This window comes from Haliotis cracherodii, unplaced genomic scaffold (genome assembly GCF_022045235.1).
Source record: "Haliotis cracherodii isolate W230 unplaced genomic scaffold, xgHalCrac1.p SCAF_8, whole genome shotgun sequence".
Classification (NCBI taxonomy): domain Eukaryota; kingdom Metazoa; phylum Mollusca; class Gastropoda; order Lepetellida; family Haliotidae; genus Haliotis; species Haliotis cracherodii.
The window spans coordinates 29,799,021-29,825,372 of record NW_027266341.1 but is presented as its reverse complement, the minus strand read 5'-3'; the positions used below and the strand labels follow the sequence as shown (position 1 = coordinate 29,825,372).

General features: G+C 40.8%; 1 protein-coding gene across 2 annotated transcripts; it reads right to left on the bottom strand.

Moving 5' to 3' along the window:
- Positions 1-1,524: 1,524 nt before the first annotated feature.
- LOC139449546 (uncharacterized) lies at positions 1,525-24,781 on the bottom strand. Of its 2 annotated transcripts, none has more exons than XM_071230989.1 (13): positions 24,678-24,781; positions 18,458-18,559; positions 18,256-18,287; positions 15,994-16,169; positions 13,949-14,122; positions 11,581-11,622; positions 10,989-11,090; positions 9,878-9,967; positions 9,118-9,381; positions 8,206-8,313; positions 7,747-7,833; positions 7,218-7,395; positions 1,525-5,107 (listed from the first exon to the last, which is right to left on the bottom strand). In XM_071230989.1, exons 2-13 carry the CDS (start codon positions 18,527-18,529, stop codon positions 4,951-4,953), a joined length of 1,482 nt encoding a protein of 493 aa, XP_071087090.1. In that variant the 5' UTR covers positions 18,530-18,559; positions 24,678-24,781; the 3' UTR covers positions 1,525-4,950. The 2 variants fall into 2 exon arrangements, with proteins under 2 accessions (XP_071087090.1, XP_071087091.1); XM_071230990.1 differs by having other exon boundaries at positions 7,747-7,830.
- Between the last annotated feature and the right edge of the window lie 1,571 nt (positions 24,782-26,352).

The window sequence follows — 26,352 nt, the reverse complement described above, 5'->3', positions numbered from 1 at the left end:
CAAATGGATAACAAGCCAATCATGACTTTATTGAGGCCTTGCATACAAATGGATAACAAGCCAATCATGACGTTATTGAGGCCTTGCATACAAATGGATAACAAGCCTATAATGACGTTATTGAGGCCTTGCATACAAATGGATAACAAGCCTATAATGACTTGAGGCCTTGCATACAAATGGATAACAAGCCAATCATGACTTTATTGAGGCCTTGCATACAAATGGATAACAAGCCTATAATGACGTTATTGTGTCCTTGCATTCAAATGGATAACAAGCCAATCACGACTTTATTGAGGCCTTGCATACAAATGGATAACAAGCCAATCATGAAGTTATTGTGGCCTTGCATACAAATGGATAACAAGCCTATAATGACGTTATTGTGGCCTTGCATACAAATGGATAACAAGCATATAATGACGTTATTGTGGCCTTGCATACAAATGAATAACAAGCCAATCATGACTTTATTGAGGCCTTGCATACAAATGGATAACAAGCCAATCATGACGTTATTGAGGCCTTGCATACAAATGGATAACAAGCCTATAATGACTTGAGGCCTTGCATACAAATGGATAACAAGCCAATCATGACTTTATTGAGGCCTTGCATACAAATGGATAACAAGCCTATAATGACGTTATTGTGTCCTTGCATTCAAATGGATAACAAGCCAATCACGACTTTATTGAGGCCTTGCATACAAATGGATAACAAGCCAATCATGACGTTATTGTGGCCTTGCATACAAATGGATAACAAGCCTATAATGACGTTATTGTGGCCTTGCATACAAATGGATAACAAGCATATAATGACGTTATTGTGGCCTTGCATACAAATGGATAACAAGCCAATCATGACTTTATTGAGGCCTTGCATACAAATGGATAACAAGCCAATCATGACGTTATTGAGGCCTTGCATACAAATGGATAACAAGCCTATAATGACGTTATTGTGGCCTTGCATACAAATGGATAACAAGCCTATAATGACGTTATTGTGGCCTTGCATACACAGAGCTCCAGATAAGCTGCGTATCTGCGTGAAATACGCATCAGAAATGCAGAAATACGCAGTAAAATATAATCCAAGCGTATCAAATACGCAACGAACATAACAGATACGCTACAAAAATAAAACTTGTGCGTATCATCAAAATATTGTGAAGTAACCCTGCGTATTTGCTTAGCAAATGAGCAACTTATATTGAAATTATAAGTTGGCATTCCGTCAATCTTGCCAAACTCATCATGATCATTTGCCATCACACTTTCTTGTGGAAGTATGGTGGTATTTTTGAGTCCTATAAAGCTCTCGAACCCACACGACACCAGTTTGCAGGGACTAGATGAATAGTGTTTTTAAATATTTAACTTAAATACCCACATGTGTAAAAACTAGTGGGTAACAGAAATTTGAATACGCACCTAGAATTACTGATACCCAATGGTTTTAAAATGCATGGGTAAAATACCCACAACACCAAAAGCTTATCTGGAGCTCTGCATACAAATGGATAACAAGCCTATAATGACGTTATTGTGGCCTTGCATAGAGAGAACCAACCGGCTTGACCAGCAAGCTTAAATATTCAGCAGCCTGTTTCACAAAACTTGGTTTAAAGGAATTGGCTACACAAATGTCACACACATGTGCAATAAAATCAACATTTTGAAAAATCCATTTTTCACATTCTGTCAAGTCAAAATATTTCCGGAATGAACATAAATGATATAGCAGGGAAGTAAAAGTTACACTTTTCGTCCAAACAGCATAATTCCAGAACTTGTTTTTTGTAATTAAGTTAAGAATAACGCACACATATCTGGATGAATATATCGTTACAAATAATGTACAAGCCAACAAACTTGCACATGTATTTTGTGCAGTTCGATTGTTGTAACCAGTGCAATCCGTATTTGACGTAATAAGCGCCCAGGGCGCTCTCAAAATGAGAAATAGGTGGCTCTTATTAGAATATCATTTTAGTGAAAAAAACAGAGTTAAAAGACAAATTTCGTGGTTTATGCTGACAGCCTGAAGTGTTTATGTATGACAGATATATTTTTCCAGAATTTCATTGCCCATAATTAAGGGTGCATATAACACACGAGTGCATATTATACATGAATAAATAAGTCTTGTGTACATTGATCAATCGGAAGGGGTGCTAATTGGGATTGTTCACTTGCCAATATATTAGCAAATGTTGCCGTGGGCGCTTATTACGTCGAATACGGTACTTAGAATTAATGCATGAGCTTAAAATTTGTATTGGAGACACTTGATACAATAGGGTGACTTAGCTGTATTTTAAACTTTGCTGAAGTAATATTAAAAGATCTCTTTAAATACAAGATGTTAAAATCCTTTTATCATTTTCTCAACCCACAACGCTGTAAACAAAGTAATATGAAACATGCCTTACTAAAACACTGACAACATTGTCTACCCTTGATAAATATTATCATTATATGGCCTGCCACAGGGTAACATGTGTGAGACTTCGATATGATACATACCAACATATAAGTCAGGAAACAACGATTCCTGTTTCTTCAAATGGAAAAAGTAACTGTGCATCTGTGCATATTTAACACTTTGCTTAAAATACTGATTTGATACCTTGATTATAATGACATTGGATATACATATGTAGTTAGAAGCATATTACACAAGTTATTTTCATTTGTTCAAATACATATGGCTTAAAAGTGTTTAATTTATAAAAACCTCATAAGCTTCTTTAAGATATAAAAAATATCAAAATTCAAATTCTTCAAATTTGGTTCACACAATTGTAAATTTCTGAATTTTAAATGTTTTGTTAGCAATGTATTGGAGTTTGAAAATGAAAGAAATTTGTATTGTTTTTTTCCTTTATACCATAATATGCAAAGATATTTCTTCAAGAGCCCCCTGTCCTTCTTGACAAGTGGTTTGTTATATTGTCATGTACCCAAAATAGGATACATCAGTCGCTAAAACTATATATGAATTCAGATACATGACAAAAGCACAGTTACAATAATGACAAACAATGGGTAATAGATAACTATATACAGCATAATCATTTCTCCAGGAATGCCTTAGTTTGATCAGATCCTGGTCTCCAAGTACTGAAGCTGTATGACAGCCGCCTGTATATAATTGGGTCTGGATCAGGCAATCCAGTGATTGATATTGTGAGCTCTGATCCATGTTCAGGTACAATGACACACAATCAACAAAGTCACCGAGTCTGACCCCCCAATCAATTAAGTCACCTCTAAAGACCAGCATAGCTCCCTGTGGCCCTACCCTAACCTGGAATCCCCATGGGCTGTGTTGTGGAGATAGCTCCCTGTGGCCCTACCCTTACCTGGAATCCCAATGGGGTGTGTGCCCTAACCTGGAATCCCCATGGGGAGCATTGTGGAGGTAGCTCCCTGTGGCCCTACCCTAACCTGGAATCCCTATGGGGTGTGTTGTGGAGGTAGCTCCCTGTGGCCCTACCCTAACCTGGAATCCCCATGGGGTGTGTTGTGGAGGTAGCTCCCTGTGGCCCTACCCTAACCTGGAATAGCTGTGGATGTGTTGTGGAGACAGCTCCCTGTGGCCCTACCCTAACCTGGAATCCCCATGGGATGTGTTGTGGAGACAGCTCCCTGTGGCCCTACCCTAACCTGGAATCCCTATGGGGTGTGTTGTGGAGACAGCTCCCTGTGGCCCTACCCTAACCTGGAATCCCCATGGGGTGTGTTGTGGAGGTAGCTCCCTGTGACCCTACCCTAACCTGGAATCCCTATGGGGTGTGTTGTGGAGGTAGCTCCCTGCCGCCCTACCCTTACCTAGAATCCCCATGGGGTGTGTTGTGGAGGTAGCTCCCTGTGACCCTACCCTAACCTGGAATGCCTGTGGGGTGTGTTGTAGAGATAGCTCCCAGTGGCCCTACCCTTACCTGGAATGCCTGTGGGGTGTGTTGTGGAGATAGCTCCCAGTGGCCCTACCCTTACCTGGAATGCCTGTGGGGTGTGTTGTGGAGGTAGCTCCCTGTGGCCCTACCCTTACCTGGAATGCCTGTGGGGTGTGTTGTGGAGGTAGCTCCCAGTGGCCCTACCCTTACCTGGAATGCCTGTGGGGTGTGTTGTGGAGATAGCTCCCAGTGGCCCTACCCTTACCTGGAATGCCTGTGGGGTGTGTTGTGGAGGTAGCTCCCTGTGGCCCTACCCTTACCTGGAATGCCTGTGGGGTGTGTTGTGGAGGTAGCTCCCTGTGGCCCTACCCTTACCTGGAATGCCTGTGGAGTGTGTTGTGGAGGTAGCTCCCGGTGGCCCTACCCTTACCTGGAATGCCTGTGGGGTGTGTTGTGGAGATAGCTCCCTGTGGCCCTACCCTAACCTGGAATGCCTGTGGGGTGTGTTATGGGTACAGGGCCATGGGGTTTATGTGATTCAAGTGTTGGTGTGGGGTATGTATTACCCACCAGTGTCATACTTTCCATCTTAAATAAATTCTGGAGCTATCATATCAACCATGTCAACCAGTCAGCATCACTAACAATCATCATAGTACATACATGTCTCTGACACCATGTCACGGAATACTTAATATTAATTAATAAAATGATAATTGTCACATAAATTTAATACTGAATAATGATCCCACTGATCATGGTGATGTTTAGAAAATTGTGGGGTGTCTTTAACTGAAAAAAGGAAATTTTACTGTAACAGCCAAAATTGTGGTAGGCAAGAACTCAAAGATTCTAACAGCCAAACTTTGGGGTGGGCAAGAACTCGAAGATGGACACAAGTCTGCGACAATTTGATAGTTCTACACAGAGATGGAGGAACAGCATGAACACTCGACACTATTATCTATACGATAAGTTCACTGATGACGACAAGATCTAGTGTGTTCCAGTGACAGGCACATAGTGAACTACCAGACTCTTCACAAGTACTTCTCCAAGACTGCAATCGCTTTGTTGGATGAAGGATGATACTGCTGCAGAAGGTCGATCAGCTCCTCCACCGTGGTGCCGTTCTGCTTCATGAGATTCAGGACATGACACATCGGCCCGTCATACATCTTGCCTTTCCGGTGGTACCTGTAAACATACGGGCAAGTTAAGATTACATAAAAGTGAAGTATAATTGATCAATATATTGCATACAACATGTAGACTAACACAATAAAAGTACAAAAACATCAATAACAAAAGTTCCTGTGACACCCAATATTTTGGTGTATTTTTCAAACAAGTAAAGTTTGGTTTGTCAATATTGTAGTACCGGTACATGTACGGAATCAAGTCACAAAAACGCAACAGCTACAGAAAAGCATGCAAAAGTTTACTTTTATGCAAGCCCCATGCATTTCACTACCCAAGAATGGGTATAAAAACATGTGCGTTAACGGGATTCCATATGCATTGTTTAGCATCATGCTGACAACAACCACTCAGAAAAACAACAAAATTACGCAATTATTCAACATTACAAAATGTCACGCCTGTCCGAAAATGAGCGTCTGCGAGCCATTGATATACTTGAAGCAGGATCGAGTCAACGTGATGTTGCAAGACAATTTAACGTCCACAGAAACACCATGTGGTGTTTATGGCAACGTTTGCAACAGACGAATGCAGTCAGAGACCATCCTCGGAGTGGCAGGCCACGCGTAACCAATAATCGACAAGACAACTGGATTCGAACAACACACATACAAAATCAATTATAGCCATCAGCAGTGACTGCAAGGAGCATCCCTGGCCTTCGACGAATATCTTCACAAACCGTACATCGTCGCCTCAGATGTGCAGGGATTGTCGCCAGAAGACTCGCCAGACGTCCCATTTTGACAGGAAACCACCGTCAAGCACGTCTAAAGTGGTGCAGCCGGCGTCTACGCTGGACGGCCATGCAGTGGGGACAAGTTCTATTCACTGACGAGTCTCGTTTTCACCTCACCCACAGCGATGGACGGATTCGAGTGTACTGACGTTGAGGGGAACGTTACGTCAATCATTGTGGCATGGAAGAAGATCGGTTTGGGGGTGGCAGCGTTATGGTATGGGGTTGGATTACAGCAAGACAGAGGACCCGTTTGATAGTGGTAGAGGGAAATCTCAATGGACAGCGCTACCGCGACGAGATCATTGGCCCTGTTGTTCTAAAGTTTTTGCATCGTCATGGCCCAGGCATTACCTTTCAACATGCCAACGCCCGACCCCATATTGCTCGACTTCAACAAAACAACATGAATGTCATCCCCTGGCTGGCTCGTTCCCCTGATCTCTCACCTGATCTTTGTAAATTGAGATTTTGACATGTTCATGTTTTTTTATGAAATCACGCATTTTCTGAAGTCAGTATGGCAAACAAAACCATTTTAACACATACAGGAGTCTTTTATCTGATGCAAAACGAAATTGTTTCAGATTTGGTAAAAAACATAACTTTGCATTAAATCTTATTCAATGTCACAGGAACTTTTGTTGTTCAGTATATATTTAACTGGGCAAAGCTACCAGCAGCATGACAAACAAGCATGAAGTACTCATATCCTGCCAATATAACTTGTCTTGTTGTGTGCAAGGCAAGAAATATTGTGCAAAGCAACAAGCACTATACCCATTTTCAGTCTAAGTCAAAGTTGTTGCTATGGAAACTTGAAAAATACATTTTTTAAAAATCCCCAACTATCAAAAGACATTTCTTCTTTGATAGGCATTGAGAAGATGGTGTACGGTGCTTGATAACGGTGTTAGAACCTACATCGAAACGTCGCTCTTAATTGTAATAAAGAAGTTGTTCACCCATAAATTCTTATCCTTACTTATCAAAAGCCACCAGTTTACCACTAGACCTATCTATGTGCCAAGTCCGTTTGAGTTATCTCATGGTTTTTGAGTTCTGCTCTGGAAACAAAACGTGACGGACGGATGGACACCATAATAATCTTCTCACTCTTGGAACACTTTACAAATGGACACTTTGTCTTTCGTCATGTGGACAAGGCATCCGACTTCTAATCAGGAGGTCCATGGTTCGAAAGCCATCAAGGGACATGGAAATCTTATGGCTGCTACACCAGTAATACCGGGTGTCATCATACAATGACAGTGTGGACTGTTGCTCATAACATCAATCACATGTCTTATTCACATGATTTACAGATTACAGCCCGTCTAGAAAATTGCTGAATATGAATCTTACTCCAGGAAGGAGAGAAAGTCCCTGTCGTATCCCAGCAGCGGCGACGTGACGATGACGTGCCAGGACACATGTCCATCCTGCTCCTCTCTGTCCAGGAGACGACACAGGGTGCGGACATCTTGTCGGGTCTGCATCAGTCGAGAGTAACCTTCCATCTTGTCTCTGACAGGCTGCGGTTCTGCAACACAGGCCATTTGGAGGACATGACCCTGTAATTCTTACCGATGCTGTCAGGCTCTGGTCACCAAGACAACATTTACCCTGCAATAACTCCTATTTGCTGTGGTTGCTATGACAACACTGTAATTGCTTCTGATCCACTGTTTTATTGTATTTTGGTCTTAGGACTACATCATATTTTGCTGAGCCAGTTGTGGTAAATTTTAGTGACCCCTCCCCCCTCTTTTGCTGTGCAATATTTTTATGACTTAATCAGACTGACCCTCCCTTTCCCCCCTCCATATGACCAGTCCCTTTTCTTTCAGTTCCCCCAATCTTCTGTACCTTTGGTTACCATGACAACACTTACCCTGCATTTGCTCCAGATCCTCTGTTGCTGTGGTAACCAAGACAAGGGAGGTTTCTGGAACAGCTTGTAGACTGTTTTCCTCGACTGCTGTGTGTGATAAAGTAAATCTATTATCTATTTATATGCAAATTCCACTTGAAAATATACATATTCTTCATTGGATAAAATCATACAGTATTTCTACAAATAACCATAAATCCCAAAGAGTTGGGTTTAACGCCGCTTTTAACAGTATTCCAGTTATATCACAACATGTCAGCTTAATGTTGGAGGAAAGCCCGAAGTGATGCAGGTCTCCAACATTTACCACGTCGATGAAACCCACAAGCACAGGTATGGTGCTGACAAACCTAGATTTGAACCCACAATCATTGGTTTCTGGCATGCCCAAGGGAAGCAACTCTGTACAGTAAGCCTTAGGTGCATCAGCTGAAACATCTGTTTGATCTGGGATCCTACCTGGCTGAGTGTGAGACAGGATGTTATCAGCCTCACACTTCGGGGATGTAGATGGCTGTCTGGCAGAGCACTGAACTGCAACTGGAATGTTTCCTGATGGACATAAACCTGAAACAAACAACAGTCATTTCCCATCATTCACTCAGGATCTAAACCTACAATATTTTGAAATTTGAGGTAGTCTAACCGTAGTATTTAAATAGATACCTCAAAGGTACATTTCAAATGGATTATTGGCAGCCACTGTTATATGCATCGATGTGTTGGCTGTCAATAGATCAAAGTTTTCATCAGCAAGTTTTCGTGTGAAAACGCATGTTAATTTTGAGGTATCTATTCGAATTAGATACCTGATTTTAAAATTGTTTTGACCAATCAGAAACAAGCATTCTTCAGTGTTATGGTTGAATAATTATTAGTGTTTATCTGAGTCTGTCTATATTCGAGTTATCATGTTGAAGGCATAAACATGGGGGTCATGTGATTTACAAGAATTTTACAGATGTCATGTCACTGCACATGCTCTGAAGCCTTTAGCCTGTTATAGCTGGGGACTTCAATGTCAGACTGAACAAAATCAAACAATGACACTCTGGTCTTTCAGCTTATTTCTTACCCTTTTCACAAACACCTGGCGTCATCACTGATTCATATAACTTTCCCTGCAATTTTGCCTTTTATGCCCCATGGAATCGGTTTCATATTCAAGGTTATTCTACGTCATTAATGATTAATATTTACCAGAATAGAAATGTCAGTGACATTTTTGATTTGGTGATCATACTAGCCACCAATGCAAAACTGTTTTGCATCCCATAGACCTTGCAACGTACATTGCTTGAGTATGTGTATAGGAAGCAATAGTTCGTGTTTGGTAAAATATGAATGTACATATGTTTCACATGGCATTACCTGCATAGATCGAGCGCACAGGGAACATGTGTTTCTTGACAACCAGCTTGAAGTGTCCTCTTTCTGTTGTCCCATCGGTCAGTCGGACGATCCAGTTGTAGGACCCCTGGTGAGAGTGGTCAAGACTCACTAGGTCCACTTGGCTCGGGCCATTAAGCTTGCTGGAATACACTGCCGGATCTCCGGTTTTCGACTCCCGCTTGAGCAGGACAAGATATTGGATCCCACATCCTTTACTGTACGCCATGACCGACACTGTGCTTCCTGAAGGTCAAGGTGACACTGTCACAACTGTTCCATAGCAACAGGTGATGTCAAATGGGGTTTAACATGGCATGGGTGAGTGGGTGAGTGGGTGAGTGGGTGAGTGGGTGGGTTGGAGGGTGGGTGTTTGAGTGAGTTAGTTGGTGGGTCTGTCCTTGAGTGAGTGATTGAGTGAGTGGATGGGTGGGTTTCTAAGTGAGGGAGTTTTTGAGTGAGTGAGTGAGTGACAACAGTGAGTGAGTGAGTTGGTTTTCAAGTGATTGAGTGAATGTTTTTTTTTGAGTGAGTAGGTTGGTGGGTGGGTTGTTACAAGTATAAGCTATAACCACTTGACTACCTCACCACGATTCCCTGTAGAGTGAGTGAGTAAGCCATATTAATATTCAACCAACATCCCAGCAGGGCGACCTGAAATGTGCTTAACACATTCTACCATGTGACAATTCGAACCAAAGCCTTCCGATGTACAATCAAACACACCCCACCTGGAACCTACCTTTCTTAGCAAACCACTTGTGTAGCTTGTAACATCTCTGAGTTGCATTAGCCAGCGTGATACTGACATTCCTCACTGCTGGTGGAGCTACTGAAATCAGGTACAACACAAAGCCTATAACATGACTCGTATCTTAAAACATGTTCATATTTTATTACTTTATAACAAACTTTATTTCACAGGCACCAATCAGGTTACACACTATGCCAACACAAAGTAGTGCCATGCGCTGGAGTTATTCATGTAACAAAGCATCGTAGATAAAACAACAGAAGGCAAACATGTTTTTAATGTAAGGACGGTGTATATGCACTAGTGATCTGGTGATGTGCTTCCATCCTAATCACAACATAGATTTGGCATATTAATTGGCAAAGATTTTGAAGGTTTCTACAGGGGGAAGCTTTATACACAGCGATATATGGTAGTTCTTCCATCAACAAATTAATACATGCAACTTGCAAGCCAGTACCCTGGAACAGACAGAACTGTACAGAGCTCGACTTGCATCAAATGTGACATTTTCTATGGTATTTGTTTTTATTGCATATTTTTACATAAAATATTTGATCTCTAACCTCCACCCCACCCCCAACCCCTCACTGAGAGAAGATTTTGTATTTTTGGACATCCTTTTAAAAATGCTGAATCTGCCCTTGATGCCACTTGTGATAGGTAATATTTCCTCAACTAGAACAACTGCCGCCCAGGCCAAACCCTTGTTAATATTTTTACAGTAAAAAATCTTACACCCTAAAATTGAAAGTGAGTGAGTGAGTTCACAGCCCTGTTCCACAAAGAAATCTTAGTGTTACAACCGTCATGAGTTGACGTTAAAGCATGAGAGTTACGATCATCTTTGTCTTTACGGTTAAGCTCACTTTGTGGAACAGGGCCCACAGCTTATTTCTGACCAGTATTTCGGCTATTTTAGAGTAAGCTTGACAGGAATGGTGCTGACAAACCCAGAAACATAATCAGGGCAAATCTGGGTTTCAAACCCAGGGTCACTGGAACCTGCCTTGTTAAAGAATGCCCCAGTCACCTAGACACAAAAGTAATAATTCAGATTTAAACCCATGTTTGATATACAACTTCCCACACAACAAACCTTGTTCCTCTATGTCGATGTCTGCATCAGTAGACGATTTCTTTTTGACACAGATGAAAATAACAACCACACCAAGGACGGCTGCAGCCACAATGACTATCACTTGAAATGGAAATATATATTGTTGATACACAAACATCAAATACATAAAAACAGCTTTATTAAGTAGAAGCAATATATTGTTTTCTTTTCTTTGGAATTAGTTGAGGTGAAAGAGGCATAATGATTATTGCCCTTATATAGCAATGTGCATGCAAGTGTGTGTGTCCCTGTGTGCATTCATGTTTGGAGTCAGTATAATGTGTCTCAGTGGGCTAGCCCTACATAACTGGCATTTGTCTGGGAACACATATGCATTAGTGTATGTAGACGAAAATACAGATATGCTAAAATTTGCAATTTTCAAAAAAAATAAAGGGGGGGGAGCGGATATCAAAATGCTCTTTCAGCCAATTTTACTGCCTACATTTGGTTTTCAAAAGTGTGTGTGGGGGTGGGGGTGGGGGGTCTGGACCTCTCGACCCCGCTAACCCCGCTAGCCCCACTCTGGATCCACCTCTGCAACCAATAAACTTCAAATGACAATTCTTACCTATGAGAACAACGGCTACTTTGTCCAGTCCTGTGCCTCCACCTGAAATACACAGTGACCAACATGTAACATGGTTTTCTCTTCAAGTCTTGGTAGTGAAGTTACAGGCAAGTTTCAATGATGTCAGAATATACTAGAGGTTTAGGAAAACAGAAGCAGCCCTTCACTGTCATTTCATCAAAACTCCAAAAGCCTGTAAATACCACTCTTGTTTCCAAGGCCTTGACCATTGTCAAGATTCCAATTTAAGATCCAACAATTACCAATTGCATAGCAGGCAATAAATAATATAACAACGTTTCACTATAACCTCGAAGATGACCTTAACGTTTGTCTCACCTATACAGTGTGTGAACTGATTGTCTCACCTGTACATTGTGTGAACTGATTGTCTCACCTATACAGTGTGGGAACTGATTGTCTCATTTGTACAGTGTGTGAACTGATTGTCTCACCTGTACAGTGTGTGAACTAATGGTCTCACCTATACAGTGTGTGAACTGATTGTCTCACCTGTACAGTGTGTGAACTGATTGTCTCACCTTACAGTGTGTGAACTGATGGTCTCACCTATACAGTGTGTGAACTGATTGTCTCACCTGTACAGTGTGTGAACTGATTGTCTCACCTGTACAGTGTGTGAACTGATTGTCTCACCTGTACAGTGTGGGAACTGATTGTCTCACCTTTACAGTGTGTGAACTGATTGTCTCACCTTTACAGTGTGTGAACTGATTGTCTCACCTGTACAGTGTGTGAACTGATTGTCTCACCTGTACAGTGTGTGAACTGATGGTCTCATCTATACACTGTTTGAAATGATTGTCTCACCTATACAGTGTGTGAACTGATTGTCTCACCTGTACAGTGTGTGAACTGATTGTCTCACCTGTACAGTGTGTGAACTGATTGTCTCACCTGTACCGTGTGTGAACTGATTGTCTCACCTATACAGTGTGGGAACTGATTGTCTCACCTATACAGTGTGTGAACTGATTGTCTCACCTACACAGTGTGTGAACTGATTGTCTCACCTATACAGTGTGTGAACTGATTGTCTCACCTGTACAGTATGTGAACTAATTGTCTCACCTGTACAGTGTGGGAACTGATTGTCTCACCTGTACATTGTGGGAACTGATTCTCTCACCTGTACAGTGTGGGAACTGATTGTCTCATCTGTACAGTGTGTGAACTGATTGTCTCACCTGTACAGTGTGTGAACTGATTGTCTCACCTGTACAGTGTGTGAACTGATTGTCTCACCTGTACAGTGTGTGAACTGATTGTCTCACCTACACAGTGTGTGAACTGATTGTCTCACCTGTACAGTGTGTGAACTGATTGTCTCATCTGTACAGTGTGTGAACTGATTGTCTCACCTGTACAGTGTGTGAACTGATGGTCTTACCTATACAGTGTGTGAACTGATTGTCTCACCTATACAGTGTGTGAACTGATTGTCTCACCTGTACAGTATGTGAACTGATTGTCTCACCTGTACAGTGTGGGAACTGATTGTCTCACCTGTACATTGTGGGAACTGATTCTCTCACCTGTACAGTGTGGGAACTGATTGTCTCATCTGTACAGTGTGTGAACTGATTGTCTCACCTGTACAGTGTGTGAACTGATTGTCTCACCTGTACAGTGTGTGAACTGATTGTCTCACCTGTACAGTGTGTGAACTGATTGTCTCATCTGTACAGTGTGTGAACTGATTGTCTCACCTGTACAGTGTGTGAACTGATTGTCTCACCTATACACTGTGCGAACTGATTGTCTCACCTGTACAGTGTGTGAAGTGACAGTCTCACCTGTACCGTGTGTGAAGTGACAGTCTCACCTGTACCGTGTGTGAAGTGACAGTCTCACCTATACAGTGTGTGAAGTGACAGTCTCACCTGAACCGTGTGTGAAGTGACAGTCTCACCTGTACAGTGTGTGAAGTGACAGTCTCACCTATACAGTGTGTGAAGTGACAGTCTCACCTGTACAGTGTGTGAAGTGACAGTCTCACCTGTACCGTGTGTGAAGTGACAGTCTCACCTATACAGTGTGTGAAGTGACAGTCTCACCTGTACCGTGTGTGAAGTGACAGTCTCACCTATACAGTGTGTGAAGTGACAGTCTCACCTGTACAGTGTGTGAAGTGACAGTCTCACCTGTACAGTGTGTGAAGTGACAGTCTCACCTGTACAGTGTGTGAAGTGACAGTCTCACCTGTACAGTGTGTGAAGTGACAGTCTCACCTATACAGTGTGTGAAGTGACAGTCTCACCTGTACCGTGTGTGAAGTGACAGTCTCACCTATACAGTGTGTGAAGTGACAGTCTCACCTGTACAGTGTGTGAAGTGACAGTCTCACCTGTACAGTGTGTGAAGTGACGGTCCCAGTCAAGCTGTGGTCGGTCGGTGCAGGTGATGTTGGTGGAATTGGATGGTCTGTAGCCCACATTACACTGGAGAAAGCAGGTGCTGTAGACGGTGTTTCCATTGCTGCACACAGCTCGTCCGTTATGAGGGGTCCACTTCTCACAGGCTAGAACACAACATCACCTGATTACCGTATTCGACGTAATAAGCGCCCCGCTCTAATAAGCGCCCACGGCGATATTTGCTAATATATTGGCTAGTGAACAAACCCAATTAGCACCCCTTCCGATTGATCAATGTACACAAGACTTATTTATTCGCGTATAATACGCACTCATGTGTTATATGCACCCTTAATTATGGGCAAGTACATTCTGGAAAAATATATCTGTCGTATATAAACATATCAGGCTGTCAGCATAAACCACGAAATTTATCTTTTAACTCTGTTTTTTTTCACCAAAATAATATTCTAATAAGAGCCCCCTAATTCTAATTTTGAGAGCGCCCTGGGCGCTTATTACGTCGAATACGGTATCTGTCCCTGAAATACTGCTGACAAAAAACACAAAATTGATTCATCTGGGACAAAAAATGTGTTATTCCAAATAGCTCCTGGGTTACTCTCTTAGCATAAACACTCCTATGTACTGTTTATTTATATTGCTTATAATTAAGAAACAGATGCAATCTCATTAGAATCAGATCTTAGTTCTCACTACCGCTGAACAAAGATCTGAGGACATCCCATTACGGGTCACGTCAGACTGACCTTGCGCGAACTTTGTCCAACCAATGGAATGACCAATCAGAAGGCAGCTTTCTCGTGCTTTATGGCAACTAATTTCGGCAACTAAGCTTTGAAACATATTTTGACAAATTCTCGATTACAAATTTGAAACCTGAACAAAAGAACATTCTGGAATGGCTCATAGATGGTCTAGATTGTAAGGATTCAGTCATTAAACCCGTAACTATCGTTCGGAGTTAAAGTTGTCGAGGTTGCATGATTAGAAATCACATTCCGACTGTCACTTTCATAAACTGGTAAGTGATGCTCTGATTGGTCGGATGCAAGTACATTCTGACGTGACCCCTAATGGGATGTCCTCAGATCTTTGTTTATCAGTAGTGAGAACTGAGGTCTGATTGGAAACAAATGATGAGTGGGAGTTGTTTATCATACAATAAAACACTGCAGGGAAAATAACCATGTTGGACAAGTCGTTTAATTCTTATATGAGCTATCAACATTATGTACAACCTCTTTATGGATGTTAATGACATGTACGAGCTTTAATTTTTAAATATTTACCTGTATTTAAATAATGATGACTCATGGAATACAAACCGACTTGGACCTGTCCATTATATGAACAGGGGGTTAAGTTGGGTATTTCTCACAATTGTCATGTTGATTATCTGTACATTTTCTCCCAATACCGATTCTCATATATCGTCCACATTTGGATACAATCGTTCGGCCATAGCATTTATCTGTGTAGCCCAGCTACATCTATGGGGAACAACTCACTAGACACTTCCCTCTAAAAAATGCTGGTCTAAATGGATCAGGCAGTCAAACTCCTTGACTTGGTTGATTGTGTGTTAACACACCCAACAATGTATGACGTAGCTTATGATATCAACCACTGGTTTATCTGGACTAGGATCGATCTACAGGCTGCCGTCATACACCTGGAACATTGCTGAGTGTGGCGCTAAACAATCTTCAAACAACAAACAACAGTCTGTTTACGTACTGTACACACAGGACCTGTTTGTTGTTTGACACTGATGTTGTACTTGGCAGTGTTCGAAATATGCGCCTGCCCGTAGGCCCGTGGCTGGTAGATTTTGTGTCGGGCCGCAGGTTCAAATTTGTGTGTGACGATTTATTTGTCACAATAAGTTGCAATTATTTAAATGAGGGCTTGTGGAGTTGAATCTGGGCCGGCAGCTTCTAAAGTCTGTAGGCTCTGATGGCAGCGTGGCAATTTGAAACATTAGTACCGGGTATATACATGGCATACATACATGGTTTGTTAAAGGATGTGCTGTGACAGTGTGGCAGTCTCCCATCAGGGAGGGCAGGGAGGTGATGACACTCTTCTTGTAGATGTTTTTCATACAGCTGGGGACTGTCCACCACTTCCCTGGGGCAGATACGGCACAACCCGCAATCATTGTGGCGGTTGTGCAGCTTGTAGTAACTTAAAATGGGAAACAACAACATCATCATCATCATCATCACCACCACTACCACCACCACCATCGTCACCGTCGTCGTTGTCATAATCATCATCATCACCATCTCCATCGTCACCATCATCATCAACATCATCATCACCGTCTATGTATACCAAAGTTAAATGCGCTTCATGTGCCTTGAATGTTCTGACAGCCATTATCATACATATCTTTAAAAAGTTCAAGGGTTCATGTGAAAAAACATTATTATTATTATTATTTTTTAGTAATATTTTTTACAAAATCCTAATGATTTGAGGAAAACATGTCTTCATTAGAAGGAACATGTATGCCATATTTCATCTTCATCAGTTTCACAGGACACGAAAATGCCTTCTGAGTGTCTTCAAGGTCATGATAAACATGGTGTAACTGTAAAGCCTCAAGTCAAGGTCAACATTCAGAATATTGCAAAACAGAAGGAACACACCTCAAAGCCCTACAGGTTTGAGGTCTGCTCTGGAAACAAACCACACACCCAACTTCACCTGAGGTTAAATAACTTCCATCAAGTGCAAAAACAAAATTTATCACTAAATATAAATAATCACCAGTTCACTTCCTGACGCATATAACTTGGAAGTCTGATGGAGGAAAGGTCAAGGTTTTCTTGTGTTCTGCTCCACAAAAGAAATGGACGGGTGGAGTGTTGGGCGGAGAGACGGAAATGCTGATAGCTATATAACTGTTTATTATTTTACGCTGCATTCAACAATATGCTAGCTTAATGACGGCAGCTGGTCAATAATCGAGTCTGGACCAAACAATCTAATGATTGAAACTGTAAGGCTAAAAAAATAATAGCTTTGGTTCTCAGGCACCATACGCATCATCATAAAATCTGCCACATGTTTCGTTTTTATTTCAATTTTCAAAAAAATACAAAAAATACTAATTCTAAAAAACAATGCGATCCAATATGGCACGCAGTAACTTCGTCTTACATGCACACTGCTTTAAAGCACATCTCGTGTTATGGTCATGGCTGCAGTAGGAGTTTGTATGCTTGTTTATGTAGGAGGGCCCTTTCCCAGGTTGATGGTACACAACTGTTAATTTGGATCCATACTAGTTTGAACAAGCCAAAAAAAAAATAATACCACAGCCTGCCTGCTCTATATTTTTAAAAGTCATTGCCTGAGAACCAATCATTTTATTTTTTTAAGCCTAAGAAATGATCTACGCTATCGGGGTACGTTGACACACATTCAGCTAAGACAATGAGCAGCCTCCAGATTCATTAAGTCGTCTCTTTTACCAGCAGTATTGGTTTGGGACCATTTCTAACACAGAATCACCATGGGTTGACAAAATGTTGTTATAACTTTGCAAGTGTTGGCTGATAGTTGTAAATGTATTTCTGATTTCTAGGTCAGGAGGTGATCAGGACATTTCGACTTTATTATAAAAAAGGGCAACCGTGAGGAATATTTATTATCAATTATTCATTATATATATCCATGTAAATAAAGTAATTCCAAGGCATTTGATTGGCTAACCAAGCATTTTGTTTTTGTTTATATTTCTATAAGCCAAACAAAGAGTCACGCCACACCAACAACCATACTACTTTTCTTTCTAAGTTTGTGATCTATTTGAAAGGTGTGAGGTGAATGTTAGAAAGAAACTAGGGCTGGGTCAAGTCCAAATTTACAACCCGGGTGCCCACTGTAGGTCTCACGAGATAGGTACAAGATGTCTGATTGGGAATAGTTTGACTGTAGCCCTGGACAAAATGTATTTAGATACACGCATAAATTGATCTGGTCATGCATACACTGAAGTTGACTGAAGTTTTATCTTTATTCAAACATATAAAAGTCCTTGTGCAAAGTCAGAAAGAAATGCATACATTAGTGACTTGTAGTGTGACCATATAGTTCAAGATCATTTTTGTCATTAAACATATATCACATGACCAACCACGGGTCCGGGTAGTTCTGTGGGTACCGGGGTCATTCTCAGTACCCACCCGACCTGAGTACCCGAGTTACCCGTCCCAGCCCTAAAGGAAACCTTTCATTTCGAATTCAAAACATGAATACTTACAATTTTTTGTCTGAGCAGTGAGCCTGAACAATCTGAAATAAACCACAGTGTGACAATATGAAGTTGTGGACAGGTTGTATGAAGCAAACATTGCATGTTCTCTGGCAATGGCCTGATAGGTTGATTACTTTAATAATATACAGCTCCATTTCTGTATAACACAATACATATGATAATAAGAACTTCCTGTTGCCAGTCTTACCTTGCCGAAGTTGAGCAACAGCAGGACAATGGCGCCAGTCAGATGCGGCACCAGCCCTCCACATAGCTTCATTCCTGTGTCCGGTACACAACGTCATCGAATCTGTAACATACCAGTACCGCAGACATTAGCCTCACTGATTTAAGATTTAATGAGGCTCGATCTGTGGTGCTATTTCAGATTCAATAAGACTGAGTCGCCTTGAGTCTTAAATAACATCACAGACTGAGCTTCCTTAAATCTGAAATAACACCACTGACTGAGCTTCCTTAAATCTGAAATAACACCACTGACTGAGCTTCCTTAAATCTGAAATAACATCACAGACTGAGCTTCCTTGAATCTGAAATAACATCACAGACTCAGCCTCCTTAAATCTGAAATAACACCACTAACTGAGCTTCCTTAAATCTGAAATAACATCACAGACTGAGACGCCTTGAGTCTTAAATAACATCACAGACTGAGCTTCCTTAAATCTGAAATAACACCACTGACTGAGCTTCCTTAAATCTGAAATAACACCACTGACTGAGCTTCCTTAAATCTGAAATAACATCACAGACTGAGCTTCCTTGAATCTGAAATAACATCACAGACTCAGCCTCCTTAAATCTGAAATAACATCACAGACTGAGCTTCCTTGAATCTGAAATAACATCACTGACTGAGCTTCCTTGAATCTGAAATAACATCACAGACTGAGCTTCCTTAAATCTGAAATAACATCACAGACTGAGCTTCCTTAAATCTGAAATAACATCACAGACTGAGCTTCCTTCAATCTGAAATAACATCACAGACTCAGCCTCCTTCAATCTGAAATAACATCACAGACTGAGCTTCCTTCAATCTGAAATAACATCACAGACTCAGTTTCCTTAAATCTGAAATAACATCACAGACTCAGCCTCCTTGAATCTGAAATAACATCACAGACTCAGCCTTCTTGAATCTGAAATAACATCACAGACTGAGCCTTCTTGAATCTGAAATAACACCACTGACTGAGCTTCCTTAAATCTGAAATAACATCACAGACTGAGCTTCCTTAAATCTGAAATAACATCACAGACTGAGCTTCCTTAAATCTGAAATAACATCACAGACTCAGCCTCCTTGAATCTGAAATAACATCACAGACTCAGCCTTCTTGAATCTGAAATAACATCACAGACTGAGCCTTCTTGAATCTGAAATAACACCACTGACTGAGCTTCCTTAAATCTGAAATAACATCACAGACTGAGCTTCCTTAAATCTGAAATAACATCACAGACTGAGCTTCCTTCCTTGAATCTGAAATAACATCACAGACTGAGCTTCCTTAAATCTGAAATAACATCACAGACTGAGCTTCCTTAAATCTGAAATAACATCACTGACTGAGCTTCCTTAAATCTGAAATAACATCACAGACTGAGCTTCCTTAAATCTGAAATAACATCACAGACTCAGCCTCCTTCAATCTGAAATAACACCACTGACTGAGCCTTCTTGAATCTGAAATAACGCCACTGACTGAGCTTCCTTAAATCTGAAATAACATCACAGACTGAGCTTCCTTCCTTGAATCTGAAATAACATCACAGACTCAGCCTCCTTGAATCTGAAATAACATCACAGACTGAGCCTCCTTAAATCTGAAATAAAATCACAGACTCAGCTTCTTTAAATCTAAAATAACATCACAGACTGAGCCTTCTTGAATCTGAAATAACATCACAGACTGAGCCTTCTTGAATCTGAAATAACACCACAGACTGAGCTTCATTGAATCTGAAATAACATCACAGACTGAGCCTTCTTGAATCTGAAATAACATCACAGACTGAGCCTTCTTGAATCTGAAATAACATCACAGACTCAGCCTTCTTGAATCTGAAATAACGTCACAGACTCAGCCTTCTTGAATCTGAAATAACATCACAGATTGAGCCTTCTCGAATCTGAAATAACATCACAGACTGAGCTTTTTTTATATCTGAAATAACATCACTGACTGAGCCTTCTTAAATCTGAAATAATACAAGTTTGTCCATTTCAAAAAGGTCACAGATCCCTGCTTAATTACTGACTCAACACGGCGAAACCATTTTCTCAATTGACTCAATTTTTTATGGATACCGCTCTATGACATCATGTAATGGCCACAACAAAAGATTTCACTATAACGCAATTCCTTCCATGTGAAGCTCAGAACTTATCAGTCAATCCTCGTACATAAACTGAAAATGTCCCGAACTTGATGTTTCTTACAATCTAGTGACAGCAACACAAAGTCTTGATTGCTATGAACACTTGGCAACACATTGATACACATGCCATGTATACCACGGTCGACTGACTTGCATAGGCCCACATCTATATGTGTCAATGTAATTTGGGAGGGGGGGGAGCTCAATGCATATTAATTATTCCTTGTTCAAACAGTTCTCAGAAACCCAGTGTCAATATTAACTATTCTGTACTGTAACACGTCATGCATCGTTTCCTCTTCAGTGGAATATGCAGTTTCAGCTTGTCTCTCTCAGGGGAATATTCACCGTAGCTCCCTGTCTATTTATATCCCATCAGTCACGATATGCATTGTACAGCTAGACTCTCGGGTCACATCCAGATATATACTTAAGCGTCTTTTTCACCTAGGCAACAGTGTCACCTTGACACAGCGATTATTCTGGGAACATTAAACATTCTAGGAAACCAATGGACATAATGCGTAACTGTATGTAAACACTGCCTTGGGGAGAAACAAACACTTAGGTTGGTGACCCATTCTTATAATAGTCATCACTATTTGGCATCTTAAGGAACCATGCCTCTAGCAACCTTAAAGTGAGTGAGTGAGTGAGTGAGTTGGGTTTAAAGCTTTTTTTTTTTACAGTATTCCAGTTATATCGTGGCGTGTCAGCTTAATGTGGGAGGAAAGTGATGCAGGTCTCAGACGTTTACCACTTCGGTGAAACCCACAAGCATGGGTATGGTGCTGACAAACCTAGAAACGTAATTGTGGTGAACCGGGATTCAAACCAACAATCATAGGTTTCTGGCGTGCCCAAGGGACGCAACTCTGCACAGCGAATCGCGGCACCTTAGTCGACTGGACCACCCGTGCACCCAGCTACCTTAAAGAAAACAGTGACTGCACTTCCGGTGGAATGTCCTTGACCCTGACTTTAAGCCAATTTTATTATTTCTAGTTGGATATGTGGGGATAATTCACCTCCTAAAAACACTTAAGAAACACAGGGGTGGGTGGGTTCACATGGTGCAGTAAACACAACTACCACCTTACAAATAAGTGTTCCATTGACCTTGACCTTCAGTGAAGATCATTCAAAATCTTACAAATTCAATGCACTAACTTAAGTATGATGTGTACTGTAGTTTCATCCAACTACACTGAACACTACTAGAGATATCATGAACATATTACATTCTTAAGAGTATGACCTTGATAGTGAACTTGACCATCAATATCAGTGACAAGTCTTTCAAGAACATTTCCAAAGGCTATCCAGAATCCAGCATGTAAACCAAATATGATGTCTCTAGGTGGAATTCAACACTGAACAACAAACAAACAAACAAACAAACAAACAAACAGCATATGCTATTGATTGAAAGTACACTTGTAGATCTCAGTGACCTATCGTTTGTTTGTTGTGTATTGGCGCACTTATCTGTATTCCAGCTACATCAGAGTGGTCTGTAAATATTTGAGTTTGGACCAGACAATCCAGTGATTGACCTCAGGAGCAACGATCTATGCAAACGGGATTCAATTACATGCATCAATCAATCAACCAAGTCAACCATCAGATCCTGTTAGGCCAGTACATCGACCATTCTGAAGTATTGTTAATAGTTGTGTGTGGCTGCTTGTACTAGTTCGGACTAATGCTGAATTAATAGCGCTAGCCCACTGAGATGAACATGAATTAACATGAATATCCCACTCAGACACAGTATACTGACTCCAAGCCGACCAGTCCTTGTTTTAGCCCCTTAATGCCAAGCGCCAGACAGGTTAATAAACAAGTACAATCTTCTAACGTTTATTGGTATGACGCAGCCAGGGACCAACCTTCGACCTTCCACAGATTACTAGACCACGGAGCAGTGAGGTACATGACAAAAAAGCTTTACACATCAAAATATAAAAAATCCCCCATTTTCCTGACACTGAAAATGAAATGGTTGCTGCCTTACATGCACGAACAATAACTGGCCAACTGAGGATGAAACTAACGTGACTAACATTGTCAAACAAAGGGTAAAGGGCAAAGGTAACATGAAAAGTGACAATTATTCAGCATGCCACACACTTTGGGCATATCACCGTCATTCCACATTTATCTACTCAGTATTTCCGAGTGATTGTGCATAAATATATTACAACAAATGAAAAAGAATTTTGGGTTCGAGTAAAAACACCAACAATTGAAAGTGAAAAAAATACACAAGTTGCATGTCCAGCTGTGTCCAGCATGTCCAGTTTTCAATGTGTGTGCATGTGTGTGTGCGCATGTGCGTGCGTGCGTGCATGGGTGTGTGTGTTTGTGTTTGTGTGCGGGGTGGGTTAGGTTGGGGTGGGGTAGGAAGGTTATATTTTATATCAGCATTATATTTTTTATCTTGAGCATCCAAATTACTATATGGTTGCTACATAAAAAAGTGCTTCATTCTTTATCCTACAATGCCCGCCGTAAAAGGCGACTATGCTTGTCGTAAGAGGCGCCTAACGTGATCGGGCGGTCAGGCTCGCTGACTCGGTTGATGCATGTCATCGTATCCCAATTGCATGGATCGATGCTCATGATGTCAATCTCTGGATTGTCTGGTCCAGCTTCGATTATTTACAGACTGCCGTCATATAGCTGGAATATTGCTGAGTGTGGCATTAAACAACAAACAAACAAAGAAACAGACAAAAATCACCTAAAGTTGAGAGCTTTAAAGGGGCACTAATCTCTGGCTGCTTCTCGGCTGTCTAACACTGCCCACTGGAACTCCCCAGCTGCCGAGAGTCAATTGCTCGCTAATGAAACTGAGCGTGACAAGAGACTGGGCTACCGTCTGCAAGGACAGCTAACTAAACTTGGAGGCAATATTTGTTTTACGCATTTTAGAACACTGATTGTTTACCCGTGATCTATGAAGATTTCGACTAAGGGCGCATGTTAAATAATTTCTTCAGGCTAAACAAACAAACAAACAAACAAAAAGAACGGTGGAAGCTCATTGGATGTCGTTATTTGGAAATACCCCTGATGGTTATAGTTTAATAATAAAAAGTATCCCTGCAGTGAAAGCATTTTTGGATTTCGGATTGCGTGGAAAATACAATTACTACTCCCTTGTTGTTACTGGAATATTTGTCGTCAATCACTTGATGCTCAGTTAATGAATTTATTACAGGTATAATTAGTGGTAGCACCACTCAGATTACCTGATAAAGGTTCCCATCTGGCATTTATTGTGTCTGGGGTAATTTTTCAATCTAAATCTAGGTTTGAAATTAGGTGAAATGTGTGTTATGTAATATTTATGTGGCAGCCCAGAAAGAGATGAATGATCTGTTAATTTACATTTTTGTAAATCAACGGATCATTCCTAGCCATTAAGAATCAACAGAAAATATGACACCTATGTAAAACAACTGAAACAAACTAAGTGATATAGTTGAGAAACACAGGTTATAATATCCCGAAACGCTAAATATATCTTAAAATATTTGATTGTTACAGAGACACGTGACATAGAATAAGCTACTTTGTACAGCTGCAGATGTATGGGATGTTGATCTTTTATGTGCAGCAACCAGTCCCGGGGAGTTGCTTTAGATCAGTGCCCCTTTAATTATTATGGTTGACACAATATCAGAAATTATTCAATATAACTAAATTTTGTGTTTTTGTTTTTCATCTGATCTCAGTGAATTTTCCATGCGAATCTGTAAAGGGTACGAACCAAATCTACATACTTACATAGGCGGGTAAATGTACTCACTAACTTGTGAATGCACTGACACTAGGACTGTGGTGAAAGTGACACATATTATCCCAAATGTTTTCTTGAAACACCGTTGAGACAGGAAATAGGTCACGACCATAACACAAACAGTCGGGATACATTCTGGTGATCAGAGATCAAGCATCTGTATGACAAGTCTAAACGATTCACAAATCAAGCACAGAAACAGGACACAACATACCTGGATAATCTTTGCCCGAGAATCGTTTGTTTTGAAGCCATTCCACAGTCGGGTATAAACATTTACCCCTGGATTTTCCACCCGCTTGAAACGCAATAGGAAATCCCAGCACTGATCGAGATAGGAGCTCTCAACTTAGTCTTTTTATAGATCATGTAATCCCAACAAGCACTGCGGGGAGCTTAAGTGGGGAATTCCCTCCTGTGCTGTGTTTGATGTCGAGTCTGACCAATCTCTTTCTTATCTTTTTAATATGTACTATTTTTTGTTGAGTTAGATTCTGTAAGGTTAAATGATAATATTGCTGACTGCAGCAGAGCTAGAGACAAATTTCCTTCACTCACTATAATTACATATGAGTTTGTATATATAATCAGGTGTTTATCAGCTGTTTATCTGGGTTTCAAAACTGAACGCCCTTGTCTTGGCAGGCAAAGAGGATGTTTAAATTGTTTATACCAAACAATTGTTTTCTCTTAAATTTCAGAAATAGTTTAACATTGCATTTAATGCAATAATATAAATATACATATTTAAGCCTCTTTATAGTTACTTAAATTTTGTTTAATTTTTGTAGTTGTCTTTTTATTTTTCTCATTTATTGGGTAGTTATGCGAACACAAATAAATGTAAACCATTTTCTTTCACAATTGTCCCTTTGGACTCCAGTCAAAATTATTAACTTCAAAATATAAGAAAGTGTTACTAATTCTGTCATTAAAGATATTTTTCCAACAATACACCACCATATCATCCATAATGCTGTCCCATGAGGGCCAACAACAGGGGACTAGATTTTTGTTTGTTTGTTTGTTGTTTAACGCCGCACTCAGCAATATTCCAGCTATATGACGGCGGTCTGTAAAATAATCAAGTCTGGACCAGACAATCCAGTGATTGACATCATGAGCATCGATCCACGCAATTGGGATCGATGCCATGTATCAACCAGGTCAGCAAGCCTTACCACCCAATCCCGTTAGTCGCTTTTTACGACAAGCATAGTCGCCTTTTACGGCATGCATGGGTTGCTGAAGACCTATTCTAACCTGGAATCTTCACGGGTCTCAGGGGACTAGAAAAGTGGCTGGTCATACATTTTCAATGCAGAACATACCACAATCATTGTCAGTGGGTATTTGCCTGGAAAAAACAACTCCATACTAATTGTACAGGCAATTGTGGAAGCATTAATGAGCTTAAAAAAATATATGATAGAATGAAGATAAATCCTAAAAGAAACTTTCATTTTTGTTTTACAACTTGGAAATTTTAGAAAGTTCAGGATCTGGTCTGCAGTTACCTCCCCTGTTCAATTTTGAGAAACGTTCTACTAGACAGGGTGGAACATTCACCCGATCACAAAAATGTCTCACCCACAAAGTTATCCTGACCCTGGTTGATGAGCTCTCAAACTTCAAGATTTCTTCATAACAACAATTTAGATCTTGCTAGTTTTTCTTGTTCTTTTCTGGGGGCACTGGTGGCCCAGTCATCTAAAGTGCAGCGATTCGCTGTGCAGATTTGCGTCCTTTGAGCACGCCAGAAACCTATGATTGTGGGTTCAAATCCTGGTTCGCCCCGATTATGTTTCTAGATTTGTCAGCACCATACCCGTGCTTGTGGGTTTTCACCTAAGTGGTAAATCTCTGAGACCTGCATCACTTTGGGCTTT

Bases quoted from the DNA above. Each gene is read 5' to 3' on its own strand.
- LOC139449546 (XM_071230989.1), bottom strand. From the start codon at position 18,529: ATGAAGCTATGTGGAGGGCTGGTGCCGCATCTGACTGGCGCCATTGTC. The intron at 9,382-9,877 runs GTAGGTTCCAGG...CTTGACCTTCAG, and splicing joins CAAGTGGTTTGCTAAGAAAG to GAAGCACAGTGTCGGTCATG. The intron at 5,108-7,217 runs GTAAGATTCATA...GTATGTTTACAG, and splicing joins GACTTTCTCTCCTTCCTGGA to GTACCACCGGAAAGGCAAGA.